The 17091-nt window shown below is 46.3% G+C and overlaps 1 protein-coding gene across 2 annotated transcripts in view; it reads right to left on the bottom strand.

The window, feature by feature from the left end:
* Window positions 1-17091, bottom strand: part of KRTDAP (keratinocyte differentiation associated protein) — a 61599-nt gene that overhangs the window by 42897 nt on the left and 1611 nt on the right. Inside the window, exons 1-6 of one of the 2 annotated variants that reach the window (XM_054673299.2) lie at window positions 15771-16117; window positions 15604-15642; window positions 15465-15506; window positions 15244-15288; window positions 14515-14562; window positions 14129-14269 (exon numbers count right to left, since the gene is read on the bottom strand). In XM_054673299.2, coding sequence (XP_054529274.1) covers window positions 14231-14269; window positions 14515-14562; window positions 15244-15288; window positions 15465-15506; window positions 15604-15642; window positions 15771-15845 — 288 coding nt within the window. In that variant the 5' untranslated portion in view covers window positions 15846-16117 and the 3' untranslated portion in view covers window positions 14129-14230. Of the gene's footprint in view, window positions 14270-14514; window positions 14563-15243; window positions 15289-15464; window positions 15507-15603; window positions 15643-15770; window positions 16118-17091 lie in introns of those variants that run through there. The other variant, XM_512588.5, reaches the window with a different exon arrangement.

Below are 17091 nucleotides of genomic sequence, written 5' to 3' on the forward strand. Positions count from 1 at the left end.
AGGCACAGTGGCTCATGCCTGTAATCCCAGCAATTTGGGAGGTTGAGGCAAGAATGACCCTTGAGGTCACCAGTTCGAGATCAGCCTGGACAACATAGCAAGACTCTGTCTCTACAAAAATTAAAAGGGGCCAGGGGTGGCGGCTCACGCCTGTAATCCCAGCAATCTGGGAAGCCAAAGCAGGTGGATCACCTGAAGTCAGGAGTTTGAGACCAGCCTGACCAACATGGTGAAACCCCATCTTTACTAAAAATACAAACATTAGCTGGGCATGGTGGCTGGCGCTCGTAATCCCAGCTACTCAGGAGGCTGAGACAGGAGAATCACTTGAACCCAGGAGGCGGAGGTTGCAGTGAGCAGAGATTGTACCATTGCACTCCAGCCTGGGTGTCAAGAGCGAAACTCTGTCTCAAAAAAATAAAAAAAATTAAAATAACTTTAAAAAATTAAAAGAAAGAAATGTAATGTAAGCTATTTTTTTAAAAATCCAAGCTTCTTGGATTCAAGCGATTCTCCTGCCTCAGCCTCCCGAGTAGCTCCAGGCGCCATTTAAAAATTTTTAATTGTCTAATAATCAAATTAAAAGAAGTAAAAATAAACAGATGAAATTAATATATTTTATTTAAACCAACATGTTCAGAGGATTATCATCCCAACATGTAATTGGTTAATAAAGATATGAATAGATGACAGATGGATGGATTGGGGTGCGTATGTGTGCATGTGAGCTCCTCCTCTATACCTTTTCTGGGTTCTGAGAAGCTCAGCGGCTTCGTCGCTATTCGGGGACTCAAGGGCTTGCCCTTCAAGACCCAGCCTCAAAGCCCCAGACACTGCATCTCGGCTTTCCCGCCTTTTCTGTACCTGTCTCCATGTGGTGCGCCCTTCAGGGCCTGCACACAGAGAAGGGAGGGCCGTCCTCCCGCGAGGCCTCAAGGTGCCTATCAGTGCAGTGGCTCAAACAAAACAGGTGTGACAAAAGGCCAGGAATGCCTCCCAGGGGCTGAGGCACCTCAGGGAGCGTGTTAGAAGAAGTGGACGGTAAAAAGAGAGCGTCCGGGCCAGGAGCGGTGGCTCATGCCTGTAATCCCAACACTTTGGGAGGCCGAGGTGAGTGGATCACTTGAGGTCAGGAGTTCGAGACCAGCCTGACCAACATGGAAAAACCCTGTCTCTACTAAAAATACAAAATTAGCCGGGCGTGGTGGTGCATGCCTGTAATCCCAGCTACTCAGGAGGCTGAGGCAGGAGAATCGCTTGAACCCGGGAGCTGAGATTGCACCATTGCACTCCAGCCTGGGCAACAAGAGTGAAATTCCATCTCAAAAAAAAAAAGAGCGTCCAGAACCAGGACGCATGCGCACGTTAGCCCCGACTGGAAGTGCATGAGGACAGAAGGGAAGCAGAAGTTGGGGCTGAGGTGTTCCTGCTGAGAAGAGTGATGGATGCAAATTTTGAAGCTCGGGATCCTGCCCACACCATGGAGCCAAGAGGACCAGAGGAGTCAGCATTGAACTGGAAATCAAGTTGGAACTGAAAATTGACTTATCCACAAATAGTGAGAACTGTGAATTTGGGCCTCAAGGAGAGGAAATTTTATTCCTAGGCAGGGTCTTCTTGGAAAGGCAGCTGGACAAGGCTTCTCTGAAGTCCAGTAAGGTCTTGGGAGGTTTCATTGAGAAACTGAATACTGAGAATGAAATGCTGAGAAATGAACAGATGCAACAGCAAAATTTTTTCCAAAAATTGTGCTGTGTTGTAAATATTTACATTGAATGAATGATACAAAAATATACTCAGGTCAATACAGTTGTGCAGATGATCGGATTTATAAGAAATAACGAGGTGACCTGTTAATGAGAGACAATTTTTTTTTTTTTGAGATGGCGTCTTGCTCTGTCGCCCACATTGGAGTGTAGTGGCACGATCTCGGCTCACTGCAACCTCCGCCTCTTGGATTCAAGCGATTCTCCTATCTCAGCCTCCTGAGTAGCTCCAGGCACGTGCCACCATGCTGAGCTAATTTTTGTGTTTTTAGTAGAGACAGGGTTTCCTCATGTTGGCCAGGCTGGTGTCGAACTCCTGACCTCAGGTGATCCACCCACCTCGGCCTCCCAAAGTGCTGGGATTACAGGTGTGAGCCACTGCACCCGGCCAATGAGACACAGTTTTTAAGTTGTACAGTGAATGACACTTCGTGGTCCCAATCCAGTTAGCCTACCTCTGTGACTCTGAAAAATCTCATTTCGAGATAACTTAAGGAGTGAAAATTGAAAGTCTTCCTAGTTTCTGCCCCTATTGGAGAGGGGCCCCAGATGTTCTGTTAGGAATTAGTAAGCAGGATGACCCTGAGAATAAGCCACAAGAGGAATCTGTGATAACTGGACGTCCTGAGAGATTTTCTCATCAGATCACCAGTGCTGGAGGGACATCCAGGCTCCATCCCTGATGCTATATTGGGGTGCTACATGTGATGAGGGGTGTTCTGTATGGGGAGTGAGGTTTTTTCATAATGTGCGAGGGTTTCTGGCTAGAACAACAAATAAAGCAAGATTAGGTTGAATAATCAGACTGGCAAGGCCTCTTGGAGAAGGTGTCATTGCCACAGAGACCTGGATGAAGTGAGGGAGCAAGGGAAGAAGGGAATGAGTCATGCAGGCAGAGGGCACGTGGCCTTTTGAAGAGCCCTTGAGGAGGCTGGAATGGGGTGCGGAGGGCTGGAGCAAAGTGATCAAGATGGGAGGCAGAGGTAGGAGATGAAGCCCATAGTAAAATCTATGGGGTTTTATTACAAAGTAATGGGAAATCATGGGAGGGTAGAGAGTAGAGAATAGAGAGAGAGCATGAACTGATTTAACATAAAAAGGGCTTTCGGGGAGGGGTGATAGAGGCTCAGTAGGAGGGTAAATACAAAAGCGGTCACTTGCTGTAGGGGGCGCTAAGGAGCATTACCTCAGGTCACCATCCTGGGAAGGAGACTCAGGTGCAGGTGAGGGAAATGAGGCGTCTTTCCATGGGAGAGGCCTGGGGATTTTTGTTTGTTTGGGTTGTCACTGATTTAGGGGAGGAGAACCCAGGAATGTTGTGGTCGGTTGGTCTGTTGGGTGTCAGAAAATGTAGTGGGAGGTCTTAATGGGATGATAGTCATCAAGGGCGGGGTGCTGTGCTCATTTCTCAGGAGCATCTGAGGCCATTTCACCCTGTTGAAGTTCTCGGGCCGCCTCCACAGTGCCACCATTGTTGGGGTTTGTAATGAAGTAAATCAGGCTCTCAGGAGGGACTGTGTTTAGGAGGTAACATGAAGAGCACCCCGTCAGCCACCAGAATTCTCAACCTTGTCCTTCACAGCTGAATGGCTTTGGACAGATTGAAGTTAAGGTGTCTTTATTGTGGTTGCCTTAAAATATTATGTTAGGCTGGGCATGGTGGCTCACTACTATAATCCCAACACTTTGGAAGGCTGAGGCAGGAGGATGAGTTGAGCCCAGGAGTTCAGGACCAGCCTGGACAATATAGTGAGACCCCATCTCTACAAAAAATTTTAAAAATTAGTCAGGCGTGTTGGTGTGCACTTGAAGTCCCAGCTACACAGAAGGCTGAGGCAGGAGGATTGCTTGAGCCCAGGAGGTCGAAGCTACAGTGAGCTATGTTTGTGTCCCTGCACTCTGGCCTGAGTGACAGTGTGAGATTCAGTGTCAAAAATAAATAAAATAAAATAAAATAAAATATTATGCCATGAAGTATTTCAAACACACATAAAGATATGAGAAACCATATTAACAAACTCCTGTGTACACATCCCTCAGTTGTTGTTTTTTTTTATTATTTAAGACGGAGCCTTGCTCTGTTGCCCAGGCTGGAGTGCAGTGGTGTAATCTCAGCTCACTGAAACCTCCGCCTCCTGGGTTCATGCCATTCTCCTACATTAGCCCCCTGAGTAGCTGAGATTACAGACACATGCCACCACGCCCGGCTAATTTTTGTATTTTTAGTAGAGACAGGGTTTTACCATGTTGGTCAGGCTGGTCGTGAACTCCTGACCTCTTGATCTGCCCACCTCAGCCTCCCAAAGTGCTGGGATTTCAGGTGTGAGCCACCACACCCGGCCTGCGCTCTTATTTTATTGCTGGACAGCTACCATTCCACCATGCGGTCCACCCTATTTTACACATCCATTGTTTTTTTTTTTTTGAGACAGAGTCTCGCTCTATCGCCCAGGCTGGAGTTCAGTAGCATGATCTTGGCTCTCAGCTCACTGCAACCTCCACCGGGTTCAAGCGATTCTCCTGCCTCAGCCTCCTGAGTAGCTGCGATTACAGGTGCCTGCCACCACGCCCAGCTAATTTTTTGTATTTTTAGTAGACACAGGGTTTCACTATGTTGGCCAGGCTGGTCTTGGACACCTGACCTCGTGATCCACCTGCCTCAGCCTCCCAAAGTGCTGGGATTACAGGCATGAGCCACCATGCCCACCCCTGCCCCTCCCCCCCCCCGCCCCCGGCTTTTTTTGTTTTTTTTTTTAAGCCAGGGTCTGGTTCAGACTGGAGTGTAGTGTTGCCATCATAGCTCACTGTAGCCTTGAACTCCTTGGGCTAAGTGATCCTCTCACCTCAGCCTCCCAAGTAGCTGGGGCTACAAGCATGCACCACCATGCCTGGCTAATTTTTTAATGATTTTTTGGAGAAACAGGGGTCTCACTTTAGCCTTGAACTCCTTGGGCTAAGTGATCCTCTCACCTCAGCCTCCCAAGTAGCTGGGGCTACAAGCATGCACCACCATGCCTGGCTAATTTTTTAATGATTTTTTGGAGAAACAGGGGTCTCACTATCTTGCAGAGGCTGGTCTTGAACTCTTGGCCTCAAATGATCCACCTGCCTTGGCCTCCCAAAGCACTAGGATTATAGATGTGAACCACTGCACCCAGCCAACACAAGAAACTAAAATAGTTAAAAATTCTAGGGCTCTGAAGTCTAATAGAACCTGAGTTGAAAGCCTGGCTCTGCTATTTCTTCTGTGGGTGCTCTTGGGAAAGTCACTTCATCTTTATGGGCCTCAGTTTCCTCATCTGTCAGAAGAGAGCAAGTGAATACAGTTGCAAATATTATTTCTCTAAGTATGACTCTATCTGAGTCATTATCTAAGTGGAGTTTTATAGCATAATAATAACAGCTACCTTTTATTAACATAAAAAAACTAGGCTAACATTTACTGAGATTTTCTTAACCCTCGTGAAGTATTGCTATTATTCCCACTTTACAAATGATGAAACTTTGGCCCTGAGAGAGTAGCCACCCAGAGGTCACGTAGCTAGTAAAGTGGTAGGAACAGAATTTGAAATCAGGTCTGACTGATTTTATAACTCATATTCTAACCGCTAAGTTGTACCACCTTAAATGCCTCCAGCGGATACTTAGCAGTGGTTTCCAAACATTTTTTAAGGAATGGAAGCATTTTTTTTTTCAAGCAAAGTCTTAAATGAAACAGTAGGTTATGAAGCAAGTGAAGGCCAAATTACACCAGTTAAAGCAGGGATAATGCAGGTATCCCTGCAATCCTGGCTCTGCCGGGTCCTGGCTGTGTGAGCTTGAACAGCTTACAGTCTCCATCATCACTTAATGATGGAGATACGTTTTGAGAAATGAAGAACAGCAGAGTGCACTTACACAAACCTTTATAGTATCGCCTACTCCACACCTAGGCTGTGTGGTATAGCTTATGGCTCTTAGGCTGCAAACCTGCCCAGCATGTCACTGGACTGAATGCTGCAGGCAACTGTAACACAATAAGCATTTGTGTTTCTAAACATAGAAAAGGTACAGTACAAATATGATATAATCTTTTGGGACCACTGTTGTTTATGCCGTCTGTTGTTGACCGAAACGTCATTATACAGAGCATGACTGTACTTATCTCTCTGAGATTCAATTTCTTTGTTTGTAAGATGGGGATAATGATGCCAACCTAATAGGTTTGTTTTGCGGATCAACTGAGATAATATATGCAAAGCACTTGGCATAAAGCCTGGCGCATGATAAGAACCAAATTAAGAATGGCTGCTATTGAATTGTGGCTGTGGTTGTTACCACCTTCGGGACTGTCTTTACTGATGACGGGATTGAGTGGAAATTTTCCAGCCCCCCATCATCTGACCCAACCTGCATTTCCAGGCCTCCACGCCTACGGGATAGCCAGGCTGAATGACAGCGTTCCCAGTCCAGAATCCCGCACTACCAGTTCTTCGTGCTCTGCCCACTGGAGGGCCCTCTTCCCCCCTCCCTCCTCTAAAAGCATACTCTTGAAATTTTTTGAATATTTTAAGAAACTGTTATTGTAGAATATTTCAAAATTTGCAAAAATAAAAAGCTAGTATAATGAACCTCGTTTTTTATTAGGTAATTACCTACCTTATTTCCTGTGTACCCCAACCTGTTCCCCGCACTGGATTATTTTGAAGCAAATCCTAAAGAGTTTATTACTTCAAACATAGATTCATCATTAGGTATCTGCAAGGTAAAGACTCTTTTTTAACATAACTACAATAATATTTTCACATCTAAAAATATAATTTCTTTTTATTTATTTTTTGATTGTTTCTTTTTTTTAATTATTTTTTTAGAGACGGAATCTCACTATGTTGCCCAGGCTGGTCTTGAACTCTTGGACTCAAGCAATCCACCCAGCTCGGCCTCCCAAATCAAAGAGCTGAGATTACAGGGGTGAGCCGCCATGCCCAGACCAAAGATGATAATTTCTTATTATCAATATGTCCGTGTTCAGGTTTCCTTCATTGTCTCCTAAATCTTTTTCTCTCCCAGTTGGTTTGTTCAAATTAGGATATAGACAAGATTCATATGTTGCATTTAAGTGATGGGTCCCTTCAATCAACTTTTTTTTGAGACTGAGTCTCATTCTGTCACCCAGGCTGGCATGCAGTGGCACAATCTTGGCTCACTGCAACCTCTGCCTCCCAGGTTCAAGACATTCTCCTGCCTCATCCTCCCGAATAGCTGGGAATAACAGGCGTGCACCCCCACGCCCGACTAATTTTTGTATTTTTAGTAGAGACAGGGCTTCACTATGTAGGCCAAGCTGGTCTTGAACTCTTGACCTCAGGTGATCCACCCCCCTCGGCCTCCCGAAGTGGTGGGAATACAGGCGTGAGCCACCATGCCCGGCCTCATCAATTTTTATCTTTTTTTCCCCTTTCTCTTTTTTTCTACAGTGGTTTTTTTTTTTTTTTTTTTTTTTTTTTTTTTGGACGGAGTTTCGCTCTTGTTGCCCAGGCTGGAGTGCAATGGCGCAATCTCGGCTCACTGCAACCTCCGCCTCCTCCCAGGTTCAAGCAATTCTCCTGCCTCAGCCTCCCGAGTAGCTGGGATTACAGGCATGTACCACCACACCTGGCTAATTTTGTATTTTTAGTAGAGACAGGGTTTCTCCATGTTGGTCAGGCTGGTCTCGAACTCCTGACCTCAGGTGATCTGCCCACCTCAGTCTCCCAAAGTGCTGGGATTACAGGCATGAGCCACCATGCCCGACTTTTCTACAGTGTTTTTGTTGAAGAAACTGGATTATCAGTTTTCTAGAATTTCTCACAGGAAATGCCAAGGTTGGGGGGAGTTATTAACGTCTTTCCTGTAGAATCCTTTACTGTGTTCCTCTGTGCCTTTTCATCCCCCTGCAAACTGGTAGTTAGATCTAGAGTCTAGAGTTTTAATCAGGTTTGGAGTTGATTTTTGGCAAGAATGCTTCCTATGTGGGGCCCTGTGCTTTCTGTTGCATAAGGTCTGCAGAAGCTTGTCTCTTCTCTCTCTGGGTGTTGGATAGATCCATGGGTTCACTGGTTGTGAGCCTGATCCACCACCATAAAGTTCCCCATCAGCATTTCACCTGCCGGGTTTGGCAGTCATTAATGTGAAGGGATTAGCATGTGCCACTCCAAAGTATGCTGCTTTAGCATAAGGATTATTTTGAGTAGAAGGCAATTAAGAAGCAGCAGACAGAAGAGGAACTCTCTGTCCTCTCCCTTTCTGCCTAAATCAGGGTATACATTTCCCATCAGGTAGAGGAGATAACTCAACGCTGGAGACTTGAATCTGCATAAGCAAATCTTGCTAAATAACCCTTTATCTTCCATTAATTTCCCCTGTATATTTTACTTACCTTCCCACAATTTACGTCACCTGGATGTCCAAATCCCTTTTTCATCGTTTTGTCACTTTTCCACAATTTTTTTTTTTTATTTTAGACAGAGTCTCACTCTGTCGCCCATGCTGGAGTACAGTGGCACGATCTGGGCTCACTGCAACCTCTACCTCCCAGGTTCAAGGGATTTTCATGCCTCAGCTCCTGGGTAGTTGGGATTACAGGTGTGCACCACCACACCTGGCTAATGTTTTGGTATTTTTAGTAGAGATGGGGTTTCACCATGTTGGCCAGGCTGGTCTCGAACTCCTGACCTCAAGTGATCCGCTTTCCTCAGCCTCCCAAAGTGCTGGGACTGCAGGCATGAGCCACCATGCCCAGCTTACTTTTCCACGATTTATCACCCTTTGTTAAAATGGTATATGAGCCTCAAGCCTGGCCACTTCTTTAGGTTTTCACTTCTTTTCTGTGAAGCTCCTGGATGCATGCATAATAAGCCTTTTCTCCTGCTAATCTATCTTTTGTTAATTTTTTTTTTTAAGATGGAGTCTCACTCTGTCACCCAGGCTGGAGTACAGTTGTGTGATCTCAGCTTAATGCTACTTCTGCCTCCCAGGTTCAAGCAATTCTCCTGTCTCAGCCTCCTGAGTAGCTGGGACTACAGGCATGCGCCACCATGCCAGCTAATTTTTGTATTTTCAGTAGAGATGGGGTTTCACCATGTTGGTCTGGCTGGTCTCGAACTCTTGACCTCAGGTGATCCACCTGCTTCGGCCCCCCAAAGTGCTAGGATTACAGGCATGAGCCACTGCGCCTGGCCTCTTTTGTTAATGTAATTAGCATGCCACAGCCACTGAACCTAAGACAGTAGAAAAAAATGTTTTTTTCCTTCCCTACAGATGCTAGCCTACATTCATTATTTTATTAAATTTTGAAAAACGAAAATATTCTATTATTTCTTTTGCATTTATTAGCTTCAAATTCTCGTATAAAGAAAAATTGTGCCAGCTGGGCATGGCGGCGCATGCCTGTAATTTCAACACTTTGGGAGGCCAAGGCCAGAGGATCACTTGAGGTCAGGAGTTGAAGACCACCCTGGGCAACATGGCAAGACACCCATCCTACAAAAAATTTAAAAATATACGAGGTGTGGTGGCTTGTGCCTGTAGTTCCAACTACTCAGGAGGCTGAGGCAGGAGGATTGCTTGAGCCAGGGAGGTGAAGGCTGCCTCCAGCCAAGATCATGCCACTGCACTCCAGCCTGGGTGAAAGAGCAAGATGCTGTCTCAAAAAACAAACAAACAAACAAACAAAAAAAAAAAAAAAAACAAAAAAGAGAGAGAGAGAAACTGTTTACCCTGAAGTATATAGTTCATAGAGGAAAGTAAGGATGAATCCTTGATTCATTTCCCTTATTTACCAGTTTTTTAAATGAGTTGATTCCCAGAAGCCTCCCAAAGTAATCACTTAGTTTGGCTTTGGTTTTTAGTCCCTTTATATCCTGGCTGAGTATGACAGGGACTTTTTTTTTTTTTAAGTTCATTTATGAATGCCAAATTCAAAGTTACTTTCCCCAGTTTTCTTACCCTGGTGCAAAACTATCTCCTCCCTTCTGTCAGATTTAAACATATCGTTCTAAGGTATCTAGTGCCTTCTCCCTGTATGCTTCCTTTATCGTAACTATCAACTGGATCATAACTCCTTGAAGGCCTTCTGCATAGCGTTCAACATCATGCCCAAGGCCGTGCTTCTCAAACGTTATTCCACATGTGAATCATCCAGGGGCAGGGGTCTTGTTAAAATTCTGATGCATTAGCTCTAGGTGAGCAGAGCTTCTGCATTTCTAGCAAGCAAGCACCAAGTGATGCTGATGCCGCTGGCTCAGGGACCACACTCTGAGTAGCAAAAGGGTGTGGTAAATGTGAGAAATCAGTTTCATTCATTCAGTTAAGAGGCACCTATATGTTAAGGTCACTGCATGGACTAGGCCCTACCACTTTACAGTGCAAAGCGTTTTTTGGTGTTTGTTTGCTTTACTAGAAAGTTTTGATTTTAATTTATTCTTTTGAATATGTAATTTGCACATGGTAAAACGTTTTTGTTCGTAAAATCCAAAAGGGTACACAGTGAAAGTATCTAACTTTCCAAAAGTGATCGCTGTTACTTGTCAAGTTTTATTCCAGATAATAGCAGATAATAGCATATATTTGTACCATATCTTTATTTTAACCACATGGCAGCATAATGATCTGCCACTTTCTTTTTTTCATTTTACTCTATCTTGGAGATTGTTTCTTAGCTCAGTGTATATCTCTACATCTTGTTGAACAGATGGTATAGTATCCACACAAGATGCATTTGTTGGCCAGGCATGGTGGTTCACACCTGTAATCCCTGCACTTTGGGAGGCCAATGCAGGCGGATCACCTGAAGTCAGGAGTTCAAGAACAGCCTGGCCGACGTGGCAAAACCCCATCTCTACTAAAAATACAAAAATTAGCCGGACATGATGGCGGGCACCCATGTAGAAGATGTAATCCCATCTTCTCAGGAGGCTGAGGCAGGAGAATCGTTTGAACCTGGGAGGCAGAGGTTGCAGTGAGCCGAGATTGCACCACTGCACTCCAGCCTGAGCAAGAGTGAAACTCCATCTCAAAAAAAAAAAAAAATGCATTTGTTATTGTTTTTATAAAGTATAAAATGAAGAGTGACTACTTCCTGCCTTTTATTAAATAAAGGTTATTTAATAAGATTTGCTTATGCAGATTCAAGTCTCCAGTGTTGAGTTATCTCCTCTACCTGATGGGAAATGTACAGGTCATCCCCATGGAGAATAGGTGCTATGTCTTCCATTCTTTGAATCCTCTGAATGGCCTGACCCATGTTTGTGCATTTTGTCAATTTCACATGATCTAGCTAGCATACATCTGTCACTCATGTGCACAGCTTGTCTACACTTCACTTTGTCTTTTTCTTTTTGGTTCAGATTGCAGTCTCTCTAGACTCCAATTGTTTCTTGACTGTGTATTCTGTCAGCACTTGCAAATTGATCTGGTGTTCTCTGGCTTTAATAATATGTTATTGTGAAATACAACATGCATAGGTGTGTATAAAATGTACATATTTAAAGAAGAAATGAAACATGATATAGAAGTGGCTTCTGTCACGCACTGTCCCCCCTTATCTCCTATGTGCCACTCTCCTATCACATGGGATCTCTCCATCTAAGGGGCAACTACTATCCTGATTCTGGGTTAATCTTAAGTTCTCTGACGTTCCTTTTTGAAGTGGTTCTCAGACTTTAGTGAATCAGACTTGATTAGAGGGCTTGTCAAAACACAGATTGCTGGGCCCCACCCCTCGTTTCGCACTTAGTAGATCTGAAGTGGGGCCCAAGAATTTGCATTTATTTTCAGTTCCCAGGGGATCCTGGTGCTGCCAGCCTGGGGACCACACTTTGAGAACTACCGTCTTATCTCAGAGATACTCTTAACTTGTGTATCGTGACTCCTAGTCCCCTGGAGATGCTTTACTCCTCCCCTAAAACCTAGTCACTCGATGGGTGTCCCTTAAGCACCTCCCCTCTTCTTCCTGTACTCCATTTCCTATCACCTAGTTTGTGAGTGCACAATCTTCACTAAGCATTTCAACTGATTGTGGCATTTCACCAGTGTCCATAGTTTTCTTCTCTGTTGGTTATCCCATTTATAGCTTTCCTCTCCTTTGTGTGTATTGGAAGGAAGAGCATAAGCAACATTTTTTTTTTTTTCTTGACAGAGTCTTGCTCTCTCACCGAGGCTGGAGTGTAGTGGTACAATTTTGGCTCACTGCAACCTCCGCCTCCTGGATTCAAGCGATTCTCGTGCCTCAGCCTCCTGAGTAGCTGGGATTAAAGACATGCGTCACCACACCCAGCTCAGTTTTGTATTTTTAGTAGAGATGGGGTTTCACCATGTTGGCTAGGCTGGTCTCGAACTCCTGATCTCATGTGATCTGCCCACCTAATTTTGTGTTTTTAGTAGAGATGGGGTTTTGCCATGTTGCCCAGGCTGGTCTCGAACTCCTGACCTCAAGTGATACACCCACCTCGGCCTCCCAAAGTGCTGGGATTGCAGGTGTGAGCCACCATGCCCAGCCAGGAACATTTACATGTCTTATTCACCTGGTCTGTAAGCGCCTTGAAAGTAGAACCAAGTTTAATTTCCCTTGTAGTCCACTTCCTCAGTTAAACTGCAGTTGATGGTTTACAAACGCAGTTGCTTATAAAGGCCAAAGGCAATGTAAACAAGTGAAGCTTGCCAAGTAGAAACTTCCCTGGAAGCCATGTCCTGTGTAAAGAGGGCAGCTGCTACTTGGCTTTAAGCCAGTCGCAGGTCCACTGTTCTCTAATCTTCCCAGTTTTCAAGAGAAACCAGAAACAATTCCAACTAGTTTAGTATTTTAAGTACACAAATTGGGTCAGAGAAAATACATCTACAGGAAGCAAAACTAAATCCATTTCATGTTTCAAGATCTTTGCAGTGGATGGATGGATGGATGGATGGATGGATGGATGGATGGATGGATGGGTGGGTGGATGGATGGGTGGGTGGATGGAGGGATGGGTGGGTGGATGGAGGGATGGGTGGGTGGGTGGATGGGTGGATGGGTGGGTGGATGGCTGGATGGATGGATGCATGCACGAGTGAATGAGTGAATCTGGATCATTGCGGCTGCTCTCTGGTTGAAACTGGGGGAGTAGAGATACACTATCTACTATATGCCTGGCCGTGTGCAAGGGGCTTTATATACTTATGTCATTTGACCTTCATAACAACACCACACAGTGGTTATCATTCTTATTTATCTCCATACTCATTTCACGGATAAAGAAACAGAGGCTTAGGAAGACTCAAGGTCACACTGCTAGTTTTCTTTATTTAGAGCCCACCTAATTCCAAAAACAAAAAAAGGATTTCAGATGGGCTCATGTGATTTAAGCTGGGTCCTGAACTTTGGATTTCAGATAGCTCTGTTACACAAAATCGCCACTACAAAGGGAATCAGGTTTTCAGAAGGTAGGTAGAGGGGGAATGCCAACAGGTCAGGGAGTAGGTTTGATTTGTGAAAGGAAAATAAAAACTTGGGACCCCAATTCACTCTGTCGAAAGGAAAAAAGACAAGCTGAAAGCTGAGACATGCCAGAAGCTGCCTTTCCTTTTGTTCCTAAACAGATAGCTACAGGTAAAAGGTTAACTATCTCAACAGATAGCTATTCTATGTTCACCATATCTTATGTAAAGTGCTGGATTTACTGAGCACGAGACAAATATATAATGGACTATTCCCCTACCTGCTCCTTTTCTCTTATAACATGTGGATTCAGTGATGTGACCTTTCCCTCCCTCTTTCCCCGCTTTTCCCCTTTAAATACTGAAGCTCTCAAAATCATCTTTGGAAAAAGGCACAGACCACAGACTGTTCCTCTGATTCTGTATTTTTTCTCCCCGGCATTGTCCTTAACCTTGGCAAAATAAACTTCTCAATTGATTGAGACCTGTCTCAGATACTTTTTGGGTTACAAATTGGCAACCCGTGAATGGCCTCTGAATGGAGGTGGTCCTGACCTCTGACAAAGCTATCGGTGCTTGGTACTGGTTTGAGCTGTCTTTATTGCTCAAACCAACAGGACAGTTTTCTGCGTCCAGGAGCTCCCCCTTAAGAGAATGAGACCTGTCTCAGATACCTTTTGGCTTAGAGATTCCCTGAGCATCTTACTAAGCAAGTCATAGCTTCGTGCTCCTCAAGGATCCCAGCCAACACTAAGGAGCTGAGACACAAGGGGGTCTCTTGCCATCTTGGTGTGTCCTTTCTATTTCCTCCTGTCTCCCTACTTACTCTCCTCTTGGAAGTCAAGATTTCTACCTATCAGCCTTGGGGCTCATTCCATCTTAATTCCTTTGTAAAGCCCAGTAGGAGGACAGAGACGCAGATACAGGAGCTGTTGGATGGAAAATGTTTTATTGGAGTTCCTGAGGCAGGAAAGAGTTATGGTAGGTTGAGAATCAGCGCTCACGCTAGCCCCCTCTTCCAGTGGAGGTCATGGTCACTGGGCATCAGGAGTTGCACTCCTCAGTCCTTTCAGCTAGAGGGAGAGGGGTCGGGGTTAGATGGGGAACCCCTGGGTGCCCAGTATAGGATGGCATGGATGGAAAGGAATTTCTGCCTCGGTGTGAGTTCCCGTTCTCCTCTATATGTAGTAGCTAAGACCTCCCTTCAGTTTGGTGAGAAGGCTGATCCTCCTTTCCCTGTCCCCACTCTCTCTCCCGTATCCTCTGCTTCTTCCCTTACCCCCAAGCTCCATATCCTCCTAATGCCCACACCTCTTACCTTAGGAAAGGCATCCCAGTTGAGGAAAGGAAGTTTTCTTTTGATAGACTAAAAGAAAGAAAGAGAAATAGAGTGATGTGTTGCAGGTCAGCCGGGCATGGATGGGTAAGCATTCCCTTAATGAACTCCCACAGTAACCATAGTAACAATAATGTCATTATTTTGTCATTACTTTATCAAGAGCTAATATTTCCTGAGGCCTTAGTCTGTGTCTGCCTTGCATGGGCTGCTCTACAAGCATGATTTCAGTGGGTTTTTACAGCAACCTTTTATGGTGGGAATTGGCATCATCCCCACATCACAGAGGAAGCGGAGGCTGAGGGAGCTGAAGGCGTTCGCATGAGGCCATGTGAGAAGTCAGTGCAGAGTCAGGAGACGCGGGCCCCAGCTCTGTCGCTGACTTTGCCTTCTAAGTGCGGGTGGGCCTCAGTTTTTCCATAGAGGATGAGGGGATTCAAATAAAATCTTGACCGATTAGCCTCTTCCTCTTCTGCAATTGTCCTTGGGGCCCTGCTCCTCCACCGCCATCTTAGGAAAACACGGGTAGCCAGGACTGGCGCCGGGGGAAGCTTTCTTCCGTTGACAGCCCATGGGGCAGCATCCAGGCAGGACAGTCACTCCCTCCCAGAGATCAGGAACCAACCCATACATTTAAAGCCAAAATGTGTGGCCACTACCCTGGGATGACTGCAGACAACCGAGGAGGGCAAGGGGCGCCGGAGCACTCACCTCAAAGAGGGCGTGCCAGTTCAGGAACTCATCAGCCTTAAAAGCCTGAGGAGGAAGAGAGACAGCAGAAGCAGGTCAGCTCCAGGGGAGGCCAGAGCTTAGCCCCCAGCCCTCTGGAGAAGGTGAAGGAACCGTGGCAGCTTTGCAAGCTCTCTACCAAGGCGTTTATCCCCTCTGTGATGAGGGTATTCGTGGGGGTAGCACCAGAGAAGCGTACTCACAGATCGCAATTTGTCGATGTTCAGGAACGGGGTGTTAAAGGCCTAGGCAGAAACGCAGGGTGTTAGGAAAGTTGCTAAGAAGCAAAAAGAGAGAGAGGACAGACTCATGGCTGGAGGCCGGGGAAAACAGACGGCTTACCTCGGGTCGTGACGCATAATTCTCAATGGTGCTTTCTTCCTGGAAAAGGAGAGGGAGAAAAGGAGGCAGGCGGTCACGTGATGCCAGGGCCCTTGCCCACATCCCTGTCTGCCAGCTCTGCCTTCATCCACAGCCCAGTCCCCGAAAGAACGCAACCCGTTCCCCACCATGGTCTCCGTTCCAGTCGCGCACGTGGTTGGCGGATGTGCAGGGTGAGGAGGGGGAATTGGAGAACGGTACATGTAAGCAGTGTCACCATGGGCAGCAGGCAGAAAGCCTGGAGCCGAGCATTCCTCTCCGGAAAAGCTAGCTAGTGCTGTCCTGCAGTTGACTTAAGTCTAAGAGGTGGGGTGTTCTGGAGACACCCACGCTCAGTCCGTATAGCTGGATGGGAAAGATTTGCCTGCAGGTGGGAGCCCAGCTGCTGAGGTGACCCGCCTGCCTCTCACTGATCGAGGTTGCTTTGCTTTGTGGATTTATTGCCACCACTGTTGGAGGTTCCATTATCCCCCTCCATGGGGACCCCACCCCAGGCCTCAGTGTGTCCCATCGTGTCCTCCCCATGACAGAGCCCAACACGGAGCCCGCAGGCTGGATCCAGATGCTTAGATCTCATAAAAATTTGGCTCATTTTTTTTTTTTTTGCTTTGAATTAGACATTTTGAATTAGTAAGAATTCATAAATTCATCCAGATTTCTAGTTTCCCCTGAAAAATTTAAAACTCTAGGCACATCTTCCCACTCCATGGCGTCAGGTGGGGTGAAAGCTGCCCTTTCAGACTGGGAAGGTTGGCCCCATTTCACCTCAGGCCCTGACAGCCCCCCAGCTCAGTGACACCACTGGCTCGGTCCTTAGCAGCTGAGCCTGTGCCCCTGTCTTAGACTTTTAAATCCGGAGTAGGCATCAGGATTCCTCTCTGGCTGAGGACTGGATGGTAAAGATTCTCACTGTGGCCTATGCTCCAGAGACAGCAGGGAGCCACCCGTCACCTGGGCACCACTCCCAGGGGCACAAATGAAGCAAAGAGGAGCTAAGCAGGGGTGTCTCCAGAACACCCCGGCCCCACTCCTCTTTGAGTTCAGTCAGCTGCAGGCAGAACTAGCTAGTTTTTTGCTTTGCTCCACCCTCTCCGCCTGCTGCCCATGTGGATGCAGGCCTGGCTTTGGAGCTGCTCTGCCTCACATTGCCGTTCTCCAGTTCCCCCTGTTCCCCTGCACGTCCCCAGGCATGTGTGCAGCTGGAACGGAATGGGTGAACCCTCTGAGAGCCCACGGTGGAGATCGTCTGAACCCAGACCACCCACTCAGTCCCAAGGTTCAGTACACGAGCCTCCCCAACACGCTTCACCATCTCTTCCAGAAAGAGGAGCATCTCTGTCCCAAATGTCTCCCCAGGGATGCTCTGTTCCCTCCTCCCTTCCTCAGAGCCCCAGTTTCTTCAGCCCCCATCAGAATCCAAAACTAAGAGCCACTTATCCAGGAATGGAC

This window comes from Pan troglodytes, chromosome 20, assembly GCF_028858775.2.
Source record: "Pan troglodytes isolate AG18354 chromosome 20, NHGRI_mPanTro3-v2.0_pri, whole genome shotgun sequence".
Classification (NCBI taxonomy): domain Eukaryota; kingdom Metazoa; phylum Chordata; class Mammalia; order Primates; family Hominidae; genus Pan; species Pan troglodytes.